Here is a 26,386-nt window from a genome sequence, read left to right as displayed (position 1 = left end):
CAGTGAAAATCGAGAAGCAATGCTGACCTCGGAGGATGTTGCTCAATTGCTGGGTCCTTAGCAACACACTTTCCAGAGCCTGCCTCAAATTGCCCCTGCTTGCCTCCTGCGGTTGCTAGGCGAATGACGCAGACTCCCAGGGCCGAGTAAGTCCAGCACCGCCTTCATCCCGGAATCTCCACCCACCGTCGCTGATTGGCCGTGCGGCCGGGGTCACGGTGACGTCCGATTGGCCGGGGCGCACTGTCAATCAGAGCGGAGGGACGGAACCAGCCGTTTCCTGACGCTTGCGAGCGAGCATCATGGTGGTTGTGAGAATTTCGTCGGGAGGTGGGAAGCTGTGTCACTAGCGAAAGTGCAAATTACGAAAGAAAAACCTGCCACCGCCACATTAGACAAAACAAACCGTATGGAATGTAGCTGGCCGCGAGAATGATGGTTTGGGGCTGGGATCTGAGAGAAAAATCGCTGCGGAGAGGCGTTCGAGGCCTGTGAGTAAGGATGAGTATCTGTGGCCCAACTCCAGCGACTGCTTGCTGCCGAAAAATCCGAAAGAAAAGCGTCAGAAAGGGAGAGTGCGGCGGCCGGCCTGTCATTGTTGGTGGTGTTTAAAGGGAGGGCCGGCAGGGAGAGGGTGGGTGCAGGGTGGAAGGTTTATCGTTAACATCGTCTCGCATTGAACGGGGAATCGGTCCTTTCGTATAAATGCTACTGGTTGACGATCGTCCGAGACCCTGACGACGACGAGCAGTTAATCCCAGCCGAGAATGGCGATACACGCTGGCATTCTCTTACTGACACTATTGGCGTTGCCCAGCGTCCAAGGTGCTCCACTTCCGCAAACAGGTGCAGGTCAGTGCAGTTGAGCATCGATTAAATAACAAAAGGTCGGCCGTAACGTACTAATTGTTCACGTCGAAAAACAAAAGTCAGCTCTTGGATTGCGTACAAATAAGAATCATTTTACTGCTGCAAAAAGTGATGGATACAACCGGTTTGTTGTGAAATTTCTCAATTTAAAATCAAAGGTGTATGTCACGGTGAGGGATTTAACTAAATGTCTACCTTTCTTAATTGTAAAGACATCACTTACTGACATCTGGAGATGGCATAGGCGACTTCTTCGGTAGCAATGGAGTATTCGCGCAGTTAAAGATAATCAGTGTTTCTTTGGCAGTTTTTTTCTCTGTCAAACCGATTATTTATTCAAACATTCAGATGCTTTAAGCGTCCTGACCTCAAAAGTGACTGCCTGCCATCTTGGAAAATCTTCTCGGGAATGAAGTAATGTCATCTCTCCATTGTTACAATTTATTCTGTGGTTAAATTGAACTATGGAGAGACTTAGGTTATAAAGTCAAATATATCACAGCTGTATCAAGGTTTGGCACTGTGTGGAGCTAAAATCTATCCTTTTTAAAATCAGAATGTGTACATGTTGGTATATTGGCTGAACTGCATCTCAATTGATTTCAGTTTGTACTTTAAACAGGAGCTCAATTCAAATCCAATTTCCCAATTGGAAGAGGGTTTAAATATTAGTTCTGAGCACAACTGCAGTTGCCGTATTTACTTGTTTCAAAAATGGCAGATGGAGTTTAATTTGGATAAATGAGAGGTATTGCATTTTGGTAAAATAAACAAATATTTATTTAGCTAAAAATAGAATCTTGGGCATTGTTATATAACAGAGAGACCTAGAGGTTGAAATACATAATTCTTTCGCAGTTTGCATCGTAGGATGGTTAAGAAGACATTTAACATTCTTGCCTTCATTGCTTAAACCTTTGAGTATAGGAGCTGGGACATTATGTTGAGCTTGTTCAGCACATTGATGAGGCCTGTTCTGAAGCACTGTATCCAGTTCTAGTCCCCTTGCTACAGGAAGAATATTATCTAGCTGGAGAAGGTTCAGAAGAAATTTACTAGATCTTTTAGTTATAAGGAGAGGCTGGTTAGGCTGAGACTTTTTTCACTGGAGCACAAGAGGTTGAGAGGTGACATTATAGAGATTCCTAAAATAGTGAGTAGTACAGATAAGGTGAATGGCAGGGGGCATATTTTTAAGGTGAGGGGAGAAAGATTTAAAAAAAAAGACGAGGGCTTTTTTTTAACACTGGTTTGTGTTTGGAATGAACTTCCAGAGAAATTGGTGGGTCTGGGTACAGTTAGTGTTTAAAAGTCATTTAGGTAAGTATGTGGATAAGAAATATTAGGAGAGATATGTATCAGGCATAGGCAGGTGAGACTAGTTTAGTTTGAAATTATGATCAACATTGTCTGAAGGGTCTGTTTCTGTGCGCTGTATGACTCTATTTATGTGAGAACTGGAATTGATTTTTTGTGAACAGGCTATGCAGCAAAACAGATGGTTGGAAGTACATTACACCTTGTATTTCAAATCATGAAACTATTACAAGGATCTACTTTATTCATTCCCCCAAATGTTCATTACACAATGTCTTTGTACTTTGCATTTGAATGACAATTCATATAACATACCAAGGAGTAAATGGTATGAGTTATGATTAACAATATGACAGACCTCCATTTTGACTTGGAGTGAGAAGAAGATCCTTTTCGCACATGCCTATGGACTTTAAGGTAATATTTCTTGTGCACTCATTGTTATGTGATTATTAAGGATCTAAAGAATGGTTGGGGATAACAAAATATTTATAATCTTTCATTTAAATTGGTTTAATTTGAAAGCTAGAGTCAAAACCTGCTTTTGCCCCTTACCATTGTGAATTGTGACACTGATGAAAGCCAAAGCAGCAGCAAGTAAAACATGAAAGTGCCAGTGTGATGAATTTAATTTTCCCCCTTTCCCATGCTTATATTGTTAAAAGTTATTTTGTTGAGTTGTGCTATTGTGCTTTCTACTCACTGAATTGTTGGAGATGCGAAAGCAAAATGATAGATTTGTTTAAACAACGAAAAAAGCATGTGCACATCTGTTCACTTTCTTTGTAGTCCTCTACTTTGTATAAATAAGATCAAAGGAGGTCTTGGCTAGTTGTGGCCGTAATTATTATAGTAGTCATGTTGTTAATTTAAAAAGAAAGAAATTAGAAGTTAGAATTCAAAAGTGAGTAGGTTTCTTCAGAAGAAATGTTGACTTTGTCTCCTCCCACTACAAACTGATAATTGTATAAAATGGGTGACTTTGAAATAAAGTAGCTTCAGTTGTTGTTGTCATTATCATTGGCAGTCCCTCTCAGATGAGGGTGACTTTCCTTCACTCTCAGGGTGAGTCCTTGGACTGTGCAGCCATCTAATGTGGCTTCCACAGACTTTGCCACAAATGGGCCAAAAGGTGGCCGTTGGGTGGGTTTTTAGTGAGGCAGTTTGCTTTTTACCATGTGTTTAACTGGCTTCTAATTTTTTTTCTGGAGAGCAACTAGTTGCTTGGTACCCTCCCAGATATTTCTCCTCCACTTTGGATTTGTGATTCTCAGGTGTCGATGGGGATGACATACTTTGCTACTGAGGCCTTGTGGGTATCCCTGAAGCATTTCCTCTGTCCACCTGGGGCTCATCTGCCATTTTGGAACTGGGAGTAGAGCACCTGCTTAGGGAGTCTTGTCATATGGATGATGTACGCATCCCATCACAGTTGATCAAGAATGGTCATTGAATCGATGTTGGGAATGCTGGCCTGGTCGGGGACGTTGATTTTTCTTGGCATTTGTCTTCCTAGCGGATTCGCAGGATCATGCACAGGTCGTGATGGTGGTACTGCTCCAGTGCCTTGAGGTATTTGCTGTAGACAGTCCATGTCTCAGAGCCATAGAGGAGAATGGGAACCATGACGGCTCTATAAACCTTGTGCTTGTGTTCGATCTGATGTTGTGTCCTCAAACACACTTTTCCTCAGGTGGTTGAAAGCTGTGCTAGCTCAACAGAGTCAATGCTGGATCTCTTCTTCAGTACCTGCCTTTGTCGACAGGATGCTTGCAAGGTATTGGAGGTGGCCATTGTTCCAGGTTGTTGAGTGCAGGGCTGGAGAATTGCATGTAATGTGGGATGCAGTCAAGGATATTTGAATCAATGAGAGTCTTGGTTGAGGAGAAACCCTGAACACAGTTGTTTGCCATTTATTGAGCCTCTACCCATCACCTGTTCTATATCACAGTTTCATTGTTGGACCTCTGTCTTCAGTCGCTTGTAGGTCTACCTTTTTTCTTCAGAATGTGGTTGTTGTTTTACACTCAGAAATGCCATGCATTTTTGGTTTAAAGTTTGAGAGTTTGCAGTCCTTAGTGATGTTGGCCTTGCAGATAGACCAAAGGTTGAAATTTTGTAATTTCATATACATAGGTAACTAGGTTTATGGAGAGGAGCTGGCTGAATGAAGCTATCTTTTTCTGTGTTGTTGAGTGCCACAATGTTGGCCTTCTTGCAGTGGGGCAATATTTATATTGAATTCTGGCTTTGATTGATTAGGTGATGGACGGCCAGCAGTAATCAACTCTTTTCATGGCATGGCTGATTCTAATGTTTTTTTGATCCCTTGTTTTGACATTGATGCAGTCAAGGAGATGTCAGTGTTTGGAGTGTGGGTGCTGCCCCGTGACCTTGTGTTTGTCCCTTTGGCGGAACAGTATGTTAGTGATGAGTTTGTGTTCAAGGCATTTGGTCAAGAGAAGGGTGCCTGGAGTTTTGCTTCCCTACTCCCTCTTTGTCAATTACATCAGCCGAGAGGTCTGCCTTTTGGTGTTGAAGTCACCAAGGATAATGAGTTTACCTGTTGCAGGGACCTGTGAGAGAGTGTGTTCAAGGCTGGCGTAGGATTCCTCCTTGTCCTCAGCTGCTGCATATGCACTGAACACTATGACATACTGGTTCTGAACAAGGGTGAGTCGGAGTGACATGAGGTGTTTCCTTATTCTGCAGGGGGAGTCTTTTGAGTTGGTTCATCAGTTTTTTTTTGGCAAAGCCGACTCTGTGGATGCGATGCTCTATGGCCTTGCTATTCCAGAAAAAGATGTAGCCATCACCTCGCTTTCTGAGCTATCCTTCCTCTGCCTGCCGGATTTCACGCAGGGCTGTGATGTCAGTATTGTAGCGCCTGAGTTCCTGGGAAACTATGATGGCATGGTATTCTGGTATGCCACTGGTGGGACTCTCCATAAGGGTCCTGATGTTCCAGGTCCTGAATTTAGTTCTGAGGATGTGGAAGGTGCGTGTGCGAGAGTTCTTTTAATGTGGGGAAACAGTTGCAAGCCAGCTACCACAGGCAGCGCAAGGTCTTGGTCCAGTGTTTGGTGGGTGGGTGGGTGGGGTGGGGGGGGGGGGGGGGGGGGAGTGGGGAGAACGGTGAGGAGAGTGGGAAGAAGGAGAAGAGGATGGGAAGGACAGTGTGGTTGCTGTCACTGCCAGTCGTTCTCGGTCTGTGATTGTAAAATCATCGATTTAGGTTGGGGGAGTTTATTAAAACACATTAACTGGGTTGGGGGAGTGGGGTTTATAAAATCACTGAACTGGGAAGGTGAGTAGTTTACATAAACATTTGTCTGGGAGGAATTAGTATAAACACTGCGCTGAAAGCCTGTTCAAAAAAAATTACTGGGCTGGAGATGTTTTATACAAATACTGAGGCTGGGTGCGGGAGAATGTTTAGCATTGAGCCCTTTTTAAAACAAGAGGGTGTTTTAAAAATTACTGGGCTAGGGTGAAGTTATAAAATCATTTGGGGGAGTGGAATTATATAAACACTGGGTTGAGAGGTGTTATAAAATTACTGGGACGGTGCTAATTTAAAAACACTAGGCTGGGGGTGTTACGTATATGCATTGGTTGGGGTAAATGTAGGGGAATGGGTCTGGGTGGGTTGCTCTTCAGAGGGTCGGTGTGGATTTGTTGGGCTGAAGGGCCTGTTTCCACACTGTAGGGAATATAATCTAATCTAAGCATGACTAATGCCCTCAATACACCTGGAGCCTCTCTACCATTGCCTGACTCAACGCCTGGGCATTCATGGAGGATAAGGGGAATGGGAGAGAGGGGTGCGAGTGCTCCTCACTCAACTGGCTCACTGTCTTCATGGAGGTGTCCTGGGAACGGTGCAACAGGTCAAAGGGAGGGAGTCCCTCTACTTCCTCAGCCCTTCAGTCATAGAGATCCTGGAACCAAAACAGAAATTGCTAGAAAATCTCAGCAGATCTGGCAGAATCAGTGGAGAGAAATCAGAATTAATATTTTGGGTTCAATGATCCTTTTTTGGGAGTTACAGATCCTGGATTTGATTCTCAGGCCAACATAAATTACTGTGACAAGTGTTAGAGATAGGGGAGTGAGGTAGATTTGAATTATTTTATTTATCTAGCCTTCTGTCTGTGAGCAGAAGAGTTTTAATTTGTTTTTTTCTTTTGTGGCACGTTTCCCCCCAAACCATCTGTTTGGGAAGTCCAATTTTTAAAGCGACTTTCAACAAACTATTTGGTGTTAAATCAGAAATGTGGTTTAATCATGCAGTGAAACCTATGAGGGGGAATAAGGAATAGCGAGCTGATCTTACAACACAGACAAATATACAAAGAAAAAGACAAGGAAAGAGTTTACAATTAAGAATTTTATTAAAAAGAGAGGACATTAATTTGCATGATTGTTAGTATCCAGTGAAATTTTTTTCCTCAGGAGCTCAAATTGAAGCAACTTAATTTAACCAAGGCAGGAGTTGCTAAAAGGCCAGGTTTCTAATGGGTTTAAACTTGAGGCAGGCTTCACAGTGATTCTGGAGTGTGGCTTTCAGTTAATGGTCATATAGGCTCATTTCATTTGGATGGTAAAAACAGATTGAGGCAAAGGGGTTCAGACGTTATAATTAAACTTTTCAGTAACCAGCAGACCTTTGATCGTGTAACATGGTTCCTGGATGAGTCAGTTTTAATTTATCAATTTAATTTCTATTCCCTCTGACCAAGGATTAGCTGCCCACTTTGGGAGAGGTGGCCCTGTAAGCACTCCTGCAAGTGTAATAAGGTTTGATGATTCTCTGTTATTTAACCTAGCTGTGTAGATATACTGGTTTTGTCTATGACTTCAATGCCCACATAATCAAAGGTATGAGATTCTCTAAGAATGGTATCTAAGCACATTTGTAACTACTGTTTGACTTTTCAAAACTGAAGTCAACTTACACCACATGATCGGCAGCAGTCGTTGCAGTGCAGCAAAGTCCAATATAAAATTAAATAAGGAAGTAATGTATGTTTAAACAATTTATGATATCTTTCATGTCTTATTAAAACAGAACAAAGGTGGAATAAAAATATTCAGCAGAAGAATACCTCTCAAATGTATTGTCATTTTCAGAAAATGCCTTTGGCTTTTGAGTTCATACAAATGCTGTTCCAGTGGTGGCAGGTACTAGTTTTTTGTTTTTCTCGAATTCAAAAATCAGAAGTTTAAAGCTTATGTAGAAGCCATCTGGCCAAATATCGATGCAAAATCATGGATACAAGGTCCACTGCACCTTTCTCCTGCTTCAAATATTTATTGACCTTTTGCTTAAAAATCTGTTGTTTAAGTAGTCTTCATTCACTGGCAGAATGTGCACACTCCAAGAACTTTCTAAACACATCTTGGAAATGTTCTTATTTAGTAATCACTTTACTTTATAAAGCAGGTGCAATAAATGATAAAGCTTGCACAAAAATATAAGAATAAAGGTGATCCAATCATGGTTAACAATGGAAATTAGGGATCATAATAGATACGTGGAAAGGACATAAATATTGGCTAAAACAACCCGACAGAGGATTATGAGCAGATTCAACAAAAGAGACAAAGGGGTTGGTTAAGATGAGAACATAGAGTATGAGAGTAAGCTTGCAGGGAATATATAAACTGATTACAAAGGCACCTCTAGGTATGTAAAGAGAAAATGATTATTAAGACAAATGTTTACAGTCTTGTGATCTTTACAATGAAAAACAGGAATTTATAATGGGGAACAAAAAGTGGACCAAATAAATACGTACAAAAACAAATTTCTGGAAAATGTCAGGTGTGGCAGCATCCGTGAAGAGAAATCAGAAATTATGTTTCAGGTCAGGTGACCCTTCCTCAGAACTGTTCTGACTTACAGCACCTGCAGTACATTGCTTTTGATTAAATATGTACTTTGTTTCTGTCTTAGAGTCATAGAAATGTACAGCATGGAAACAGACCCTTCGGTCCAACCCATCCATGCCGACCAGATATCCCAACCCAATCAATTCCCACTTGCCAGCGCCCAGTCAATATCCCTCCAAATGCTTCCTATTCATATACCTATTCAAATGCCTCTAAAATGTGCAATTGTACCAGCTTCCACCACTTCCTCTGGCAACTCCTTCCATACATGTACCACCCTCTATTGCCCCGTAGGTCTCTTTTATATCTTTATATCTTTCCCCTCTCACCCTAAACCTATGCCCTCTAATTCTGGACTCCCGGAACCCAGGGAAAAGACTTTGCCTATTTACCTTATTCATGCCCCTCATAATTTTGTAAGCCTCTATAAGGTCACCCCTCAGCCTCCGACATCCAGGGAAAACCGCCTCAGCCTGTTCAGCTACGGGACATTCACAATGTCCCAGAAATGTTGGGGACTACAGAGACAAGTGAGCAGGAGGACATGAAGGAAATTGGTATATGGTGTTGGAGAAATTGATGGGATTAAAGGCTGATAGATCCACATCCCAGATACTTAATGAAGTGGTCCTAGAAATAGTGGATGCATTGGTGGTCATCTGTCAAGATTCTCTTGACTCTGGAACAGTTCCTATGGATTGAATGGTAACTGATGTAACTCCACTATTTAAAAAAAGAATATGTAGAGAAAACAGTTATAGACTGATTAGCTTGACATCACTAGTGGGGGCAATGCTAGAATCCATTATAAAAGATTAAATAGCAGAGTACTAGGAAAACAAGGATAAGTGGACAAACTCAACATGGATGTATGAATGCATGATGAATCTATTGAAATTGTTTGAGTGTATATTTAGTAGAGCTGATGAGTGAGAAACCATTAGATGTACTTTCGATAACGCTTTCAATAACGTCACATATAAAATTAATGGGATTGGGAGTAGTGTTTTGACATGGATAGAGAACTGGTTGGCAGAGAAGAAAATAAAGTAGAAATAAATAGGCCTTTTTCCAAGTCTCAGGCATTGCTCAGTGTGCTATTACAGGGATCAGTGCTTGGATCCCAGCTAATCACTATACATTTAATGATTGTAAATGAGGGAAGTAAATATAGTATCTCCAAATTTGCAAATAACATAAAACTAGATGGGAGAGTGAGCTGTTAGGAGGATGTAGAGATATCCAAATCACATTGTAGCAACAAGTTTTGAGAAGATTTGTAGCTCGGGTTGAGGTTCAAGGTGTAGCTTTGCTCACTGAGCTAGAAGATTTGTTTTCAGACATTTTGTTACCATACGAGGTAACATCTTCAGTGAGCCTTTGAATGAAGCACTGATGGTGTAGCCCGCTTTCTATTTATATGTTTGAGTTTCAAGGGATTGGTGATGTCGTCCACTGTTCTTTTTCTTGGGGTGGTAAATGGGATCCAAGTCACTGTTTGTTGATAGAATTCCAGTTGGTATGCCATGCTTCTAGGAATTCTCGTGCGTGTCTCCGTTTGGCTTTTTCTAGGATGGATGTGTTGTCCCAGTCAAAATGGTGTCCTTCCTTGTCCGTACGTAAGGATACTAGTGAGAGTGGGTCATGTCATTTAATGGCTAATTGATGTTCATGTATTCTGGTGACGAGTTTTCTTCCTGTTTGTCCAATGTAGTGTTTGTTACCGTTCTTGCAAGGTATTTTGTAAATGACATTGGTTTTGCTTGTTGTCTGTATAGGGTCTTTCAAGTCCATTAGCTGCTCTTGTGGGCTACCATGTAGCCCACAAACCCACCAACATACCAAAACAGTTTTTTTTTCACCCAGAGTGTGTTGAATATATGCAATTAACTGTCACAGAAATTAATAGAGGCCAAAACATTGGATGTTTTCAAGAAGGAGTTAGACTTTGTTCTTGGGCTAACAGAATCAAATGATATAGGGCAAAAGAGAGAACAAGATGCTGAATTGGATGATAGTCATAATCATATTAAATGGTGGAGCAGTTGCAAAGGGCCAAATGGCCTACTTTTGTTTTCTGTTTCTATAATGCCTGGCCGTGACTTCCCAACCAAAGGAAACAGACTTTCGTTCTTCATTTTTAAAATATCATCTTCGCTCTAATATTTCCTTAAAACGATATTTTTCTGTACCCAATTCATTAGTGATTCAACATAGTGTTTTGTAGAACTTCAGAGGCATTGTATAAAGGGGTACCTGAAACTGGCTGAAACAATATTCAGTCTTTTTTTTAGATTAGATTAGATTCCCTTGTTTTTTAGATTATATTGATATTTATGATTTCCCAATTGTTCTCCTATTATACAATTCACTTCTTGGAACAAAATCAAGTCATGCTTCCTTTCTTAAAAATGGAAAATGCTTAAAATGCTCAGCAGATCTGGCAGCATATTTGGAGAAAGAAGCAGAGTTAATATTTCAGGTCAATGATCTTTATTCGACCTATTGATATCCTTTGCCTCTTCTATATAATGCTTTAATCTCTCATTATTTCAAAGTTATGTCTTCACCTAAAAATATTTTCTTACTGATGTAACTAATTCTTCACATCTGTCATAATAACTGTTGTCCTTCTCTCAAACGTAGAATTCCTTTTATAATCTTCTTTCATGTTATCTTAAATCATAGTGTTCCACACTGTAGGCACTCTGACTCTCCAAAGAGTAACCCACCCAGACCTGTTCCTCTACTCTACATTTACCCTGACTAATGTATCTAACCTACACATTCCTGAACACTATAGGCAATTTAGCATGGCCAATTCACCTAATCTGCACATCTTTGGACTATGGGAGGGAATCGGAGCACCCGGAGGAAACCCACATAGACATGGGGAGAATGTGTAAATTCCACACACAGTCGCCTGATGCTGGAATTGAACCCAGTCCCTGGTGCTGTGAGGCGACAGTGCTAACCGCTGAGCCACTGTGTTGCCCTATCATCCCTGTCATGGAGATGTTGAATACCATGATGTTTTCACTACTTTGTGATTGATTCAAATGTGAACTACAACTTTTCTTCACTCACTATTTGTTTGCTCCACTTGCCATTTGTTTTCTCTCTACCAATTCCTAAAGATTATCCATCCATTCTGTGACATTCTTCAGCTCTATATCTCTTTTAAACCAAGTCTGAATGCCACTTTTTTTTTGTCTGCCTGTCATGCTGCCTCTTGTGCTCTTTGCTCAACTCTGGTTGGAGACACAAAAACTGGAGTTGCTGGAATCGAAGGTAGACAAGCAGAAGGCTGGAAAAATGGGCAGCATCAGGAGGTGGAGAAGTTGACATTTCGGGTGTAACCTTTTTTCAGGACTAGGGGTGGGTAAAGGGGAGCTGCAAAAGGAGTGGCGGAGGCAGGGTGGTGAAGTGGGGTTAGGTGAAGACGGGTAGAGGGTATGACTTGATTGATCAATGGAAGAAATGAACCAGTTACCGGTTGGTAACTGGAAGGAAGCGAAGATCAGAGGAATGGGAGGGGCTGGGAAGAGAGTTGGGTGAAGGAAAGGGAGGGTTATTTAAAATTGGAGAACTCAATGTTGATTCCTCCAGGCTGTAGACTGCCTAGGTAGAAGATGAGATGTAGTTCCTCCAATTTGCAGTTTGGTTCATTGTGGCAATGGAGGAGGTCAAGGATGGTCATTTGAGAAGTGGAATTAAAATGGGTGGTGACTGAGAGGTCCGGTTGGCCCCTGCAGGCCCGGCTGAGATGCTTGGCAAACTGTTCCCTAAGTTTACATTTGGTCTTCCCGATGTAGAGAAGACACATTGGGAGCACCTGATGCAGTAAAGTAGGTTGGAAGAGAGACAGGTTAACCTCTGTCTCATCTGGAAGGGCTGTTTGGTGCCCTGGATGGGAGTGAGGGGTGTGATGTACCAGCAACTTCTGCATCTTTTCTGGTTGCAGGGGAAGGTACCTGGGGGTTGGTGGGAAGAGTGATGCAAACCAAGGACTGTCAAATGGCATGGTCCTTGCGGAAGGCAGAGAGGGGTGGGGAGGTGAAGATGTTCTTGGTGATGGTGGAGTCTAGTTGGAGTTGGTGGAAGTGTATAAAACTTACACTGGATGCAGAGACTAGTGGGGTGGTAGGTGAGGACAAGGGGACTCTGGATGACTATTCTTCTGCCTCTGCCACATTTGCTCGCACAAGGAGATATTCCACTCCCAAGCATTCCAGGTGTCCACCTATTTTGAATGATGTGCTCCCCCCCCCACCCACCCCAGGTCATCCAAATAGCGCTCCATTGCACCATCTCCATTCCCCGTTCCACTGCTCTAACCCCCCCCCCCCCCCCCAGCACAATAAGGACAGAGTCCCCTTTGTCCTCACCTACCACCCCACCAGTCTCTGCATCCAATACATCATCCTTAAACGCTTTCACCAATTCCAAATAGATCCCACCACGAAGAACATCTTCCCTTCCCCACCCGTCTCTGCTTTCCACATTGACCGTTCCCTTTGACAGCCCTTAGTTTGCACCACTCTCCCCACCAACTCCCCTGAGCCCTCGGGTACCTTCCCCTGCAACCAGAAAATATGCAAAACCTTCCAATTTACCACCTCCCTTGCCTCCATCCAGGGCCCCAAACAGTCCTTCTAGATGAGACAGAGGTTCACCTACTTCTCTTCTAATCTAGTTTACTACATCAGGTGCTCCCGATGTGGTCTTTGCTACATAAGGGAGACCAAATGTAAACTTAGAGAATGGTTTGCCGAGCATCTCAGACAGATTTGAATGGCTGACCGGACCTCCCAGTCACTGTCCATTTTAATTCTCCTTCTCACTCCCCTCCCGACATGACCATCCTTGGTCTCCTCCATTGCCACAATGAACCAAATCGCACATTAGAGGAACACCTCATCTACCACCTGGGCAGCCTACAGCCTGCAGAGCTCAACATTGAGTTCTCCAATTTCAAATAACTTCCCAGCCCCTCCCCCTCACTTCCATTCCTCTGATTGATATTTCCTTCCAGTTACCAAACTAATTCATTTCTCCCTTCGACCTGCAGATTCCTTAATGAAGGGTTTATGTCTGAAAAGTTGATTCTCCTGCTCCTCAGATGCTGCCTGACCTGCTGTGCTTTGCCAGCACCACTTTCTTGACTCTGATCTTCAGCATCTGCGGTCCTCACTTTCTCCTAGTACCTTCTACCTGTCTCCACCTATTCCCACTTCACCACCCTGCTGCATTCTTCAAACCTCCTGCTTGTCTACATGATCATCCTGTCTTTGCTCAACTGTGGCAAACCTCTGGTCAGGAACATGCAACTGAATATCTGTCAATCTCACACTTGTCTTATTCAGTTCTTATACTTTATTCTGAACAAAGTGCTCTTCTATACTTGACAAGTGATCCTCAAAAGTGATTATAGCTGCCTTTAGTGATCTTGTGTTTATAGATGGTGGGTGTCTGTAGGGATCGGTGCTGGATGCACATTTGTTTGTCATTTGTATAAATAATTTGAATGAGAATTTAAGAGGCATTGAGTATAGGAGTTGGGACATCATGTTGAGGTCACTTTTGGAGTACTGTATACAGTTCTGGTCACCCTGCTTTAGGAAGGATATTACTAAATTGGAGAGGGTTTAGAAAAGATTTAGCAGGATGTTGCCAGGACTGGAGGGTTTGTGTAATGAGGATAGGCTGGATAAGCTGGGACCTTTTTCACTGGCGCATAGGAGGTTGAGGACTGACCTTTTATTGAAATTTATTAAAAAGGCCAGTTCACTACCACTGCATAACAAGAGTCCTGGCTTAGTTCAAATTTATATGTCTGTCTTAACTTGTAAAGTAGCAAATTTTCACCAATTAATTAACTATCACCTGCAGCACTATACTCCATTCTGTGTTCAAGCCTGCATGATTCAATGTGTTGGCCAAATTCGGCAGGTCTGATGTATAAAGTGTTGGTCTTCCTCTGAAATCTTGAGATACTTTCAAATCATCATGGGATACTGGCTTATTACTTCACTGCAGTGCAAGTTCTTGGACAGCTGTTGATGCAACATCAGAAGTTTGAATTTTGGACTGGATATTATATGCAACATTTATAAACATAATACCGTAGGAGCACAGTGGAAATATCCCATGAATAAGCGTATTCTTTTCAGTTATAAGTTTTAGGTTTGCAAAAAAAATATCAGTTATGTCTAACTAATCTAAAAATGTATTGTGGCCTCCTGAATTGTTTTGGTCATTTAGATTAAGATGCTTTAAAATCAGTATATTTTGGAATCTTGGATTACAAGAAGTATCAAATTACCCTGTGATGAAGCAGCATATGACTAAATGAGGTGTGGCAAACTAAACTTACCTGTTTGTTTGGCAGCACATTACTGCTGCATCAAGTAACCTCGATAAGGAAATGCATGTGATAGATTTGATGCTCAGAGAGGCAGTGAAATGACCTCATTATTAGAAAGTGAGTGCAGGTGTTTTTAAGTAGTTAACTTTGATAATTACATACACTGTAATTACACTTGTTACAAATAATTGTGGCTTTGTTATTTATTTGTTGGTGGGTAGTAGTAGTGTTCTTTCTGGCTGGCTGTTATAAATATCTGTGCGCAGAAGCAAATTCAGCAAAATGTTTGACGAGGTTCCGCATGGTAGACTGCTTAGTAAAGTTAAATTTATATGGAATGCAGGGGTAATGAGCCAGTTGGATACAAAATTGACTTGAAGGTAGGAAACAGTGGTGGTAGTGGGCTGCTTTTTGGATTGAAGTCCTGGGTTCTCTGCTTTTTGTCATTTATAAAAATGATTTGGATATGAACATAGGAATTTGCAGATGACACCAAAATAGGTCGTGTAGTGGGGACAGTGAAGATGATTATCTCAGTACAGTGCAGCCTTGATCAGATGGGCCAGTGGGCCAAGGAGTGGCCAATGGAGTTTAATTTAGGTAAGCGTGACTGTTGCATTTTGGAAAGGCAAATCGGGGGAGGACTTGTAGAGTTAATGGTAGGAACCTGGGGACTGTTTCTGAATATAGATCTAAAGGTACAGGTGCATGATTCTTTTAAAGGTGGAGTTGCAGGTAGACAGGGTAGTGAAGAAGGCATTTGACATGCTTAGGAATTGGGATGTCATGTTGTGGCTGTGCAGGACATTGGTAAGGTCACTTTTAGAATACTGGGTACAATTCTATAGGAATGATATTAAACTTAAGAGTGCAGAAAAAAATTACAGGGGTTTTGCTGGGATTTGAGAGTTTTAGTTATAAGGAGAAGCTGAATAGTCTAGGGCTTTTTTCCTCAGAGCATCGGAGGCTGAGGGGTGACTTTATAGAATTTTCTAAAATTGTGAGGGGCACCAATAGGGTGAGTAGACAAAGTGTGTCTCCTAGGGTGTGGGAGTCCAGATTAAAGGGTGTAGATTTAAGGTGAGAGGGAAATATTTAAAAAGGGCCTGAGATGTTGTTTTTCATACAGTGCATATATGGACTGAACAACCAGAGGAAATGGTGGAGGTGGGTACATTTGCAACATTTAAAAGGCATCAGGTTGGGTATGTGAATGGGAAGGGTTTAGAAGGATATGGGTCAGAGGCTGGTGAGAAAGTGTATAAGATATGAGCAGGTAAGGAAGGTTATGTTTATGATTGCTTGGCAAAAGCTCAGTTAGCATAACTTTGACCAGATAAGAACTTGCAGTAAACAATGAGCTGCTGGAAGCAAGGGTAGTGGGTTAATGAGGTAATGCCAGTTAACAAGGTTAAGAACATCCATTGTATAATGCCAGGTGGCTTAATCTTTACTGTTGATGCTCGTTGATTTGTAATGGTCACCCAATCGATATAGATGTTGCCTTATTTGGATGCTGCTCCCTGTAAGTGACTATATAATTCCTTAAGAATCTGCTGTTTGAGAGAAGACCGAGAGCTCATGTGCAAAAGGGTAATCGTTCTCTCTCTCTCCAGGGCCCAGAATAAAGATGGATGTAAGGCCAAACTGTGTCTGAGTGTTTGCTTCGTTTAATACTGGATAGGAAAATGGAATGGCAATGACCAATGGGACTAAGTCAGATTGAGATATCCGTCAGTGCAGATGAGTTGAATTGAGGGGTCGCTTTCCATGCTCTCTGACTCTACATAGTTTTTGTACTGTTTTGAATTCTTAAATGTTGTTCTTTCATGATTTTCTTTTTACCTTAGTCCATATAGTGTGATAGTTTTATCAGCAGTTTGAGAGCTACTGGTTTAAATTTAATGTTGATTGACACTGATACTCCAACTTCACATAGGGCATGTTTTCCAAGTTTTGTTGCAATCAAACATTGACTGTGTCCATAGTTGCTGGATAATCATAACTGGAATAAAGGGAGAAAACATTTTTGACCTTTTTTTAATCAAATTTAACAGTTACATTGTATGATAGGCTATTTATATATCAGCAATACAATACCATAAATGTTAAAAGGTTTCTTTTGGTTGGAAATGAACTTTAGTATAGGGTTGTCCAACCTTTTTACATGAGGGGTCACATTTCAATTTTTCTCTAACTAGGGTGAAGTGAGCAAATTTCATTAATATCATCTTTGGTGCAAGAGTAAATATGAGTTAAAAAATTTAACTCCCAAGCAATAAATTGTTTATTTAAATGAATAATTTATAAAAAGAATCACTTTGAAAACTGACCATCAGTAAAGCTGATTAATTAAACCTTTTTTTTCTTGCCATTTTGGATAAGGAGGGCTGGAAGGAGACAGACTAGGCCCCATGTCTTGATCAAGCAAGGTGAAAGAGATTGGGACAGAAAAATTAGGATTTAGCTAGCACTGACCTGCTTTTGCCTTGAGATGAATTTGTACAAACGTGGGGGTGAGAAGTAGGTTGCTTTTCAACTGGGTTTTCCTCTCCTCCCATTTTCCTTTCCCTCTTTCACTCTTCTAAACCCTTACACACCAACTTATGGTACTAGGGTGTAGGTTTGCTCGCTGAGCTGTAGGTTTGATATCCAGATGTTTCATTACCTGACTAGGTAACATCATCAGTGACGACCTCCAAGTGAAGCGAAGCTGTTGTCTCTTACTTTCTATTTATATGTTTGTCCTGGGTGAGGTTGCTGGGGTTTATGGTGATGTCATTTCCTGTGCATTTTCTGAGGGGTTGATTGTATCTAGATCTGTGTGTTTGTTTATGGCTTTGTGGTTGGAGTGCTAGGCCTCTAGGAATTCTCTGGCATGTCTTTGCTTAGCCTGTCCCAGGATAGATGTGTTGTCCCAGGATAGATGTGTTGTCCCAGTCGAAATGGTGGGTTTTTTCATCCGTGTGTAGGGCTGTGAGGGAGAGAGGGTCGTGTCTTTTTGTGGCTAGCTGGTGTTCGTGTATCCTGCTGGCTAACGTTCTTCCTGTTGTCCTATGTAGTGTTTGAGGCAGTCCTTGCATGGAATTTTGTAGATGACATTGGTTTTGTCCATGGGTTGTACTGGGTCTTTTATGTTTTAGTTTTTGTTTGAGTGTTGGTGGGTTTATGTGCTACTCTGATTCCGAGGGGTCTTAGTAGTCTGGCTGTCATTTCTGAGACTTCTTTGACGTATGGTAAGGTGGTTAGGGTTTCTGGCTGTGTTTGGTCTGCTTGTCGTGGTTTGTTCTTGAGGAATCTGCGAACTGTATTTTTTGAGTATCCGTTCTTCTTGAATACATTGTATAGGTGGTTCTCCTCTGTTTTCCAAAGTTCGTCTGTGCTGCAGTGTGGTGGCTCGTTAGAATAGTATTCTGATACAGCTTCGTTTGTGTGTTGGGATGGTTGTTGGTGTAGTTAAGTGTTTGGTTTGTTGGTTTTCTGTATATGCAGGTTTGTAGTTCTCCATTGTCCTTTCTTTCGATAGTAAGATCCAGGAATGCGAGTTTGTTGTCGGTTTCTTCCTCTTTGGTGAACTTTATGCCTGTGAGGGTGTTGATGTTGATGATAAATGTCTCTTCTATCTTGTTTCATTTTGTGATGACAAAGGTGTCATCTACGTAGTGGACCCAGAAAACCACCATTTCAACTGGGACAACACATCTATCCTGGGACAGGCTAAGGAAAGACATGCCAGTGAATTCCTAGAGGCCTGGCACTCCAGCCACAACGCCATAAACACAAACACAGATCTAGATACCATCTATCAACCCCTCAAAAAACACACAGGAAATGACATTACCACAAACTCCAGGAACCCCATCCAGGACAAACCTATAAATAGAAAGCAGGAGACAACAGCTTTGCTTCACTTAGAGATTGCCACTGATGATGTTACCTAGCCAGGTAATGAAACGTCTGGATATCAAACCTACAGCTCAGTGAGCAAACCTACACCCTAAACCTCAACCTGAGCTACAAACCTTGCAAAAACGTATGGTATATTGTGCGGTCACACCAATACATCCAGGTATGAATAGGAGTAAATAACAGGCAACAAATTGTGATGCGTCAAGAATTTGACTGTTTTTAAAAAAAAATGCTCTCATACACAAACTTTACATCCTGATTTTCCTTTCACCTGTACTAATATTATCCCTCTAACTATAGTTCATGTTTTGTGCTTCTAGGTCTATTAAATTAAAACAAGAGTATGCTATTTGGCAAAATACCATTGTGATTTGTTACATTGGTTATTTTTAGGCATTGTCTATGATTATAGTGCAAGGTGCAAAAGCTCCTTAGTCAGCAATAGAATTTTGTATTTTGAACAAAAGAGTTTAAAACACTGCTAATGCTGTTAGCTGGACAACTAATATGTCATTGACTGGGAAATGCTGGGAGCCGATGACAGCCAGTCAAGTAAATCAGATTTTTTTTATTACTTGTTTGTATTTGGTATCTCCCTTGTTGCTGTTTGTCTAACTCAAACAATCATTGGGTGCAGGAGAAAGGTGGTATCGATGGTACTGTCAAGTTAAATTTCAACTGCAGCAGCCTGCTCATTAACACTGTGTTTGTCAAAGCCACCCAGTCCCTCATCTCATTACAACCAAACTCCAAATGTGAAAGAAAGAATTTGAACTTGAGAGCTGAGGGTGACTATTCTGGGCATTAAGATTGAACATGGCGCCAAGGAGCTCTGGCAAAAACAAAATCGATGAGAATCTAGGGGTTTCTCCTACCTCGCACAAAGATTGTGGTTGTTGGAGACTAAATAACTCTTAAAAAGAGTCCTGGGGTTAAAATGTTCAGGGTACAGCCGTGTCTAGTCTCTTCAGCTGCTTTATCAATGACAGCAATCTGTCATAAATTCAGAAATGGAGATGACAGTTGTACAATTGGCTTTTGGTACCTGCTCAGATGCTGAAGGATATGTGACCATATAAAACGTGAAATGGATAATATTTGGGCTTGGGCTGCTAAGTAACAAGTGATATTGCTGCCCCACGTACCAGGAAATGGTTATCTGAAAGTGAAAGCTGACGTAGTCCCAGAGGTCTATAGGCTACACTCTCATTGGAGAGAGTAGACTGGAGTGTGTTTAACATGAGTCTCCTCAGCTGATACTGAATCTGAACCCACAGTGTTGCCATCACTTTGTATCCCAATCCAGCTGTCCAACTGGCTCTATACGAGGGAGAATTTAAGAATCTTCACTTGATGTTTAATGATATTGATTGCTGGATTCCCCCACTGCCAACATCCTGTGGGTTACCATTGACTAAAAATTGAACTGGATCAGCTATATAAACACTGCAGCTGCAAGAACAGGTCAGCAGTCTGGAATTCTCAGAAGAATAACACAGTCTTGACTTCCCAGAGCATGTCCTCCAACAATAAAACGCAAATATGGAAATTGTTGGAATACTGTCCATTTGCCTGAATAAATGTGACTCCAACAACACTCTAAGAAACTCAAACACCATTCAAAATTAAAGCAGCTTGCTTGATTGGCACCCTATCTATTAAACTAAACATTCACTCCCTCTTCCACTGATGCATGATTGAAGCAGTCTATATTTTATGCCAGAATGAAACAACTCTCCAACATTCCTTCACCAGCTCCTTCCAAATCCATGACCTCTATCACCTGGTATTACAGATCTGTAGATATGTGGGTACACTAACATCAGGTTCCCTCCTTGCCACACACCTTTGGTCTTGAATTTGCTGTTCCTTCACTATTGCCTGATCAAAATCCTGTAACTCCCTTCACAGCTGCATTGAGATTACATGCACCATATGAACAGCAATGGCTTAGAGATTTGCTGCAACATTCCTGAGGTTCACATGGTTTACAGTAAATGCTGGCCTTGCCAGTGATGTTCACATTTTCATGAAAGGCTTGAATAGTCTTTTTTTTTCTATCATGCCAGGTTTATCCAGTTGGTGACATTGCCCCACTCTTTCATTGTAGTGCTGCAATTCTTTTCCCTTGAAATAGTTATCTAAGTTCATTTTGAAAATCTTTAGGGACTCTTCCACAACCCCTTCAAGCAGTGCTATTTCTTCTTCGTGGTTCACTCTGTTTTTAAAAAAAAAAGCTACATTGATTGAATTTTTTTTGCTAATTACCTTCAAGCTGTGTTCTCTGCATTCTCAACCCAGAAACCATTTGTTCCTATTTATTGTATCAAATACTCTATAATTTTGAACATCTTTATGAAATCTGCTCTGAAAACAATCACTGCTTCTCTGATCTTTCCATGCAACCAGTACTGGTACCAGTACTGTGAATGTTTTGTGGCATCTCTAGGCCTTGACATTCTTCATAAAACATGCCCAAAATTGAATACACGGCTTCAACTGGGATTTAAGTCCAACCTCAGGATGAGATGACCATGAGATGTGTCATAACATGTCCAGACAAGTTTGATTTTTACAAAAAAAAAGTTTTAAGCCTTGATTTTAGAAGTAGAGTTTTGAATTTTGAAGTCCTTGGAAAAGTGTACAACATTTTAAAAGGTATCAGCATGGGTATATGAAAAGAAAAGGTTTAGAGGGTTATGGGCCAAATGCTGGAAATTGGGACGAGATTAATTTAGGATATCTGATCAGCATGGACGATTTGGACCGAAGGGTCTGTTTCCGTGCTGTACGTCTCTGTCTCTATGAATCTATGTGGTGGGTTTCGAATTCAACTTAATTATTTTTCATGGTATTATAATGTCACTAGCAAGGCCAGTATTTGTTATACAAACTTAATTCCCTTTGGAAAAGTAGTTGTTAATTCACTGTGTTGAATTGCTGAAATTCAACTGGTGTATATTCGTTGATGGGAAAGATGGTTTTGGGTTTTGTCCCAGTGACACATTGTTCATATGTGACTGCTTGAACTTCTAGGTAGTAAAGGAAGTGGGTTTGGAAGCTGCTTTGAAGAAAGCTTGGGGAATTGTTGGCTGTGCATCTTGTATCTGATGACGACTCACAGAAATTCCTTTTTCCTCCAGATGCTGCCAGATGTACAGAGTTTCTCCCAATAATTTGTTTTTGTTGTATATGGTGTACTCTACTGTGACTGTGTGTCACTGATGGAGGGACCAAATATAGGGGGTGCAAGAAAAAGCAAATAGGACAATATATTTGAAGGTTAATTTCAAAAAAGAAAGTTTTTTTTGTATTCCATGGAAAATAGAAGAGAAAGGAATGACTGCAATGAAAATAAAAACTGATAATACGATTATCGATTGGACAGATGTTATTTGTTTAGGAGCAGTGTAAGCTCTTGAGAAGTAAGGGAGCTTATGCATTTGAATTTTTATAGAGACCTGAGAATGAAATTGAAGTTTGAGAGAAATGTTTGGCATGAGAATGGTAGATAAAATTTATGGCAGCAGAATCAATAGTTCATTCATTCTTTGCTCATGGGACATGGGTGTTGCTGGCTGGCCAGCATTTATTGCCTGTTCCTATTGCTCTTGAGAAGGTGGTGGTGAGCAGCCTCCTTGAACTGCTGCAGTCCATGTAGGTTGACCCTCAGTGCCCTTAGGGAGGAAGTTCCAGGATTTTGATCAGTAACAGTGAAAGAATGACAAAATTTCAAATCGGGATGGTGAGTGGCTTGGAGGGCAACTTATGGGTGATAGTATTCCATGTATCTGCTACCTTTGTTCTTCTAGACAGAAGTTGCTCTGTAGGATCTTTGGTGAATTTCTGTACTGTCTCTTTATAGTATTGGACTTAAAAATGATATCTTCTAACCAGACCATTCAGGGTTAATTGGACATGAATTGAAAAAAGTTTTTCTTTTGTTTCCCAAACAATGGAGTAGATCAAGGCAGATGACTCAGGCACTTGTGTTGCTCAGAATCTTTTTCCCAATTTTTATGTTGTACAACCTGCAATTATTTAATAATGGGATTAGTTACAGGTTCAGTTTCTCCAGCTCAGTTCCTCAAATGTTTAAATTGCTCTTGTTCTGCTACTAATACCCTGCCAATGCCAGCAACAATGCCAACCATTGACTTGACCAAAGCTTTTGACTCAGTCAATTGGGAAACGCTATGGAATATCCTGTCAAAGGCTGGTTGTTCAGCGAATTTCATCAACATCCTGTGTCTCTTCTATAACAAGAAGTTGGCAACTGTCCTCCGTGGTGATATGGCAGAATAGTTTGAGATCAAAATGGAGTGGGGGGGGGGGTGTGTCAAGTGGGGCTGTGTCATTGCCCCACCCTTTTCTCCATTTTCATCCCAGCCATTTTGCAACTTTAGAGCAAGCTTCCTTACTGTTGTGGACATTATCTACAGGATGGACAAGAAACTTTTCATCCAGTTGAACTCCAACAAGAAAATGATACTGGCTTCACTTGTGGAACTCAAAATCTCTGCTCTCTTGATAAGGAATCTTCAAATCTTATGGAAGCGTATTGAAGAATGGGTTCTCTGCCTCCGCCTCAAGCAGTCTCAAATCCTTTACCGGCTTGTCCCACATCAAGCTTCAGTCCATCCCTCCACTAAGATAAATGGCAAAATTGTGGAAAATTTCCCCAACCTGAAGCTACCTCTCACCTAAGTCAGACATCGATGCAGCGATTCAACTTTACATCCAGTCTGTGAGTGCTGCCTTTGGACGCCTGAGGATGAGTCTTTGATGACCGTGACATCTGCGCTGATACCAAGATCCGTCCTACTCTTCTATACGGCTCTGAATCTTGGACATGTAGGTGTCACTTCAAGACTCTTGAAGTTGTTAGAAATGGTTTTTCTGCATCCGTTGGGAGGGCAGCTGTACTAACACCAGTATCCTTGAAGCAGCTAACAGTCAGGGCTTAATGCTGTGCTATCCAAAACTGCTGGATTGGTCATGTGCTTACGATTCCTGAGTTTTGATTACCAAATCCTCTTCGGCTGGCTCAAGGAAGGCAATTTGAAAGAGAAGAGATCAAAGGAAGAGTTTCAAAGACTCCCTGAAGGCTTCCATCGTGAAATACGTCATAGATGTCAATGCATGGAATACCCTTATTCAGAAGAAGTTCCTGTATGAAGGGACAATTCTTTGAGAATGCTCAATGGCGTGGAAATACGGAAAAGAAACAGGACAAAGGAATGCCACCAATCTCCAGTCTAAGGACCAATTCCATCTCCCTGACAAGTGTATGGCTGGAGATGTGGATCAAGGATCGGGCCCATCAGCCAAGCAAAGACCCACAAAACCCCATGACCAATGACACTGATTGCCCACCTAGGAAACTCTTACTTGTTAGCAAGTGAATGCTGACGACTACAACAACCCTGCCAATATTTATCTCATCAGATCTTTCTCCTATCAAACTGACAAACAGGATTATTGGAAATAATGTTAAAGATGTATCAGAATGTAACTAATTTCCTGACAGTGCCTGCCTACTTGCTATTAACATTCATAAATGTGTTGTTCCAGTGATTATTTCTATGTCTATAACTACTGAGATTAGCCAAACTCTTAGTGGTAGTTTTAGGGCAACTGTTGTGAAGACCTGCATGCAGAATTGCTCGATATTGTGCTATAAATACACTCCAAACATGACTGTATATCCAACAACAGTCACTCCCTTTGTGTTGAACACCATCCCAAGGTGCTTAATAGAAATGTATTTGGACAAAAATGAACTCTGGGACAGGGGTTTAAATAATAAACAATGTCTGTTATAAGTCATAACACAGCAGGAGGTTGTTTTTTTTTCCCCTTATCTTCCTAAACCCCACCTCTCAGAACATTCTGGAATTTTCATACTGTACCCCTATCCACAATCTGTTCCCTTGCTTACTTTGTGTACCTACCTCCTTAGGATGGGAGGAGCCTCGATTCCACCTTCTGTCAGCCAAACTATACCTTTCAGAATCATTGCATAGATGATTGTTCCTTTTTTATCCTACACATTATAACATATGCATTATAATAAGATGTAATTTGATAAATGCCCAACTCTATTATTTCCATTTACACTGTAATTTCAGTGCCTTTTTAACAGTTTTGAGGATATTTCCTTGTTCTTACGGTATACTGTGGTACGTTTTAACTTTATCCTGAAAATTTAGAGCAGGCAGCTGGAGAGGTGAAACTAATCATTGGGTAAAAGCTGTCGGTGAATGTGTGGGTTCTACACACATCTGAGTTGAATTGAATTAGCTTTATTGTCACGTACTCGAATGAATATAATGAAAAGCATACAAGTTGCCACTCACAATACCATCTTGGGTACCGAGGTACAGATTCTTGCATACTTAGGAAAAAAATAGAATAAAAAAGTCCAATATAATAGACCTTCAAAAGTACAAAATCACAGTAACGAAGTAGAAAAAGAAATCAAAAGTTTAGAATAACTTCCATGGTATAGTGTTTTTTTAAAAAAAACCACTAATCTCTAAAGAAGAGAGAAATTAGTCCATTTCACAGCTCTGGGTTCAAGGACTTGACCACAACTGCACACAGCCCTGGAATCCAGGACCAGACCCCACTAGGCTGAAGAAAAGCCTCATGTAGTCACAGACCGACGTCAAAGCCACCACAAGAAGGCCCAGACTGATGTCGATGAACACTCTTGCTGAAAGGAGTCTTTGACTACTGCTGAGAGAGTCCCAGGCCAGTCTTTGGAAGTTAGGGCCTAGACCCACCTTGTCTTCAAAGTCCTCATCAAAGGACCCACCAGGGCACAGCCACAAGGAGTAGCCGGATCCACACCACATTCTCCATTGCAGCAACCTCTCGGAGACTCCTTCCTCCCTCTTGGGCACCAAAAGAAGGCAACTAAAACTCGCATTAACAAATCTAAGTTCATAATACTCTTAATGTATTAGGGGCAAACCAGGTAGCAACCACTAATATAATGTAAAGTGTTAGTGCCCAAATTTTTTGTTTCATTTTAGAACTGGTAACCACAGTTATTAATCGCAGATAAATCTTTACAGCCAACTCTCCTTAACTAATCCAGGATTAGGGCAACCAAGGTAAATCCGATATGAGGTAGTATGATTTAGGCAACTAGTACCTCCCTTCTCAGGAATGCTAATGTTAGGGTGATTCTTTCTGGATTGGGATCTGGGCCAGGTATTTCCATAGACAGAAATCAAGGCAGTCTTCAGACGTGAAGGAGCCTCTTTGGGAATAATTTCACAGCAGTGGAGACTGGAATGCTAATTATGCTGAAACGTTATCCTGTGTGCAGATTGGCATAGAAATGAGAATATTATGTGAGATCACGTCTGTATAGATTTTTGTTTCAAAATAACCTACCTTATATTTTTGTTTCAAGGTTGCTGACTTGTGCACGTCTCATGAGGAATGGGTATAATCCATCTCCAGGTTTATAAATTGAAATATGATAACACTTTGCAGTATAATGTTTCACACCTTTTATTGCTATCTGGCATGCTATAATTTGAGGTTATGTTTTGCGGTCTTAAAGGTGGACAAGATTGAAATACTTGAGTGGTGTTGCAGCCTCAAATCATTTGTTTATATTAACAGCCCTGTCACTTTGTGTCACAATTCGTCACAAATTATTATTGATTAGTGAGCTGCTAAAGAAAAAGCGTATACTTGTAACAGCTCACAATTAAAAATCTGAGGTAAGTAAATGGCTTGTTTGCAAATTGGATTGTTCCCACAGAGACAGTGAGGTTAAAACATGGTTTAAAAAAGACTGGTCCAAGAAATGGAGTTTTTCATAAATCTAACTCAACGCTCACCTTACTCAGGAGCAGTTGATACTAGCATTCAATGTCAAGTGTGAAAGGGATGTCTCATCCGAAAGCATGAATGCTTATTATTTTAATCTAGAATCATTGACTCAGAGTTCTTACAGCATGGAAAGAGGCCCTTTGGCCCATGTTCATGCCAGTCATTACACATCTA

The 26,386-nt window shown here is 41.1% G+C and overlaps 1 protein-coding gene across 1 annotated transcript in view; it reads left to right on the top strand.

Moving 5' to 3' along the window:
* Positions 1-263: 263 nt before the first annotated feature.
* lmtk2 (lemur tyrosine kinase 2) overlaps positions 264-26,386 on the top strand; it is a 164,917-nt gene continuing 138,794 nt past the window's right edge. Inside the window, exon 1 of the mRNA XM_060840569.1 lies at positions 264-852. Coding sequence (XP_060696552.1) covers positions 768-852 — 85 coding nt within the window. The 5' untranslated portion in view covers positions 264-767. The remainder of the gene's footprint in view (positions 853-26,386) is intronic.

Source organism: Hemiscyllium ocellatum, chromosome 20, assembly GCF_020745735.1.
Source record: "Hemiscyllium ocellatum isolate sHemOce1 chromosome 20, sHemOce1.pat.X.cur, whole genome shotgun sequence".
Lineage (NCBI taxonomy): Eukaryota > Metazoa > Chordata > Chondrichthyes > Orectolobiformes > Hemiscylliidae > Hemiscyllium > Hemiscyllium ocellatum.
The sequence above is the reverse complement of the archived record's forward strand: the minus strand, read 5'-3'. Positions and strand labels throughout refer to the sequence as shown.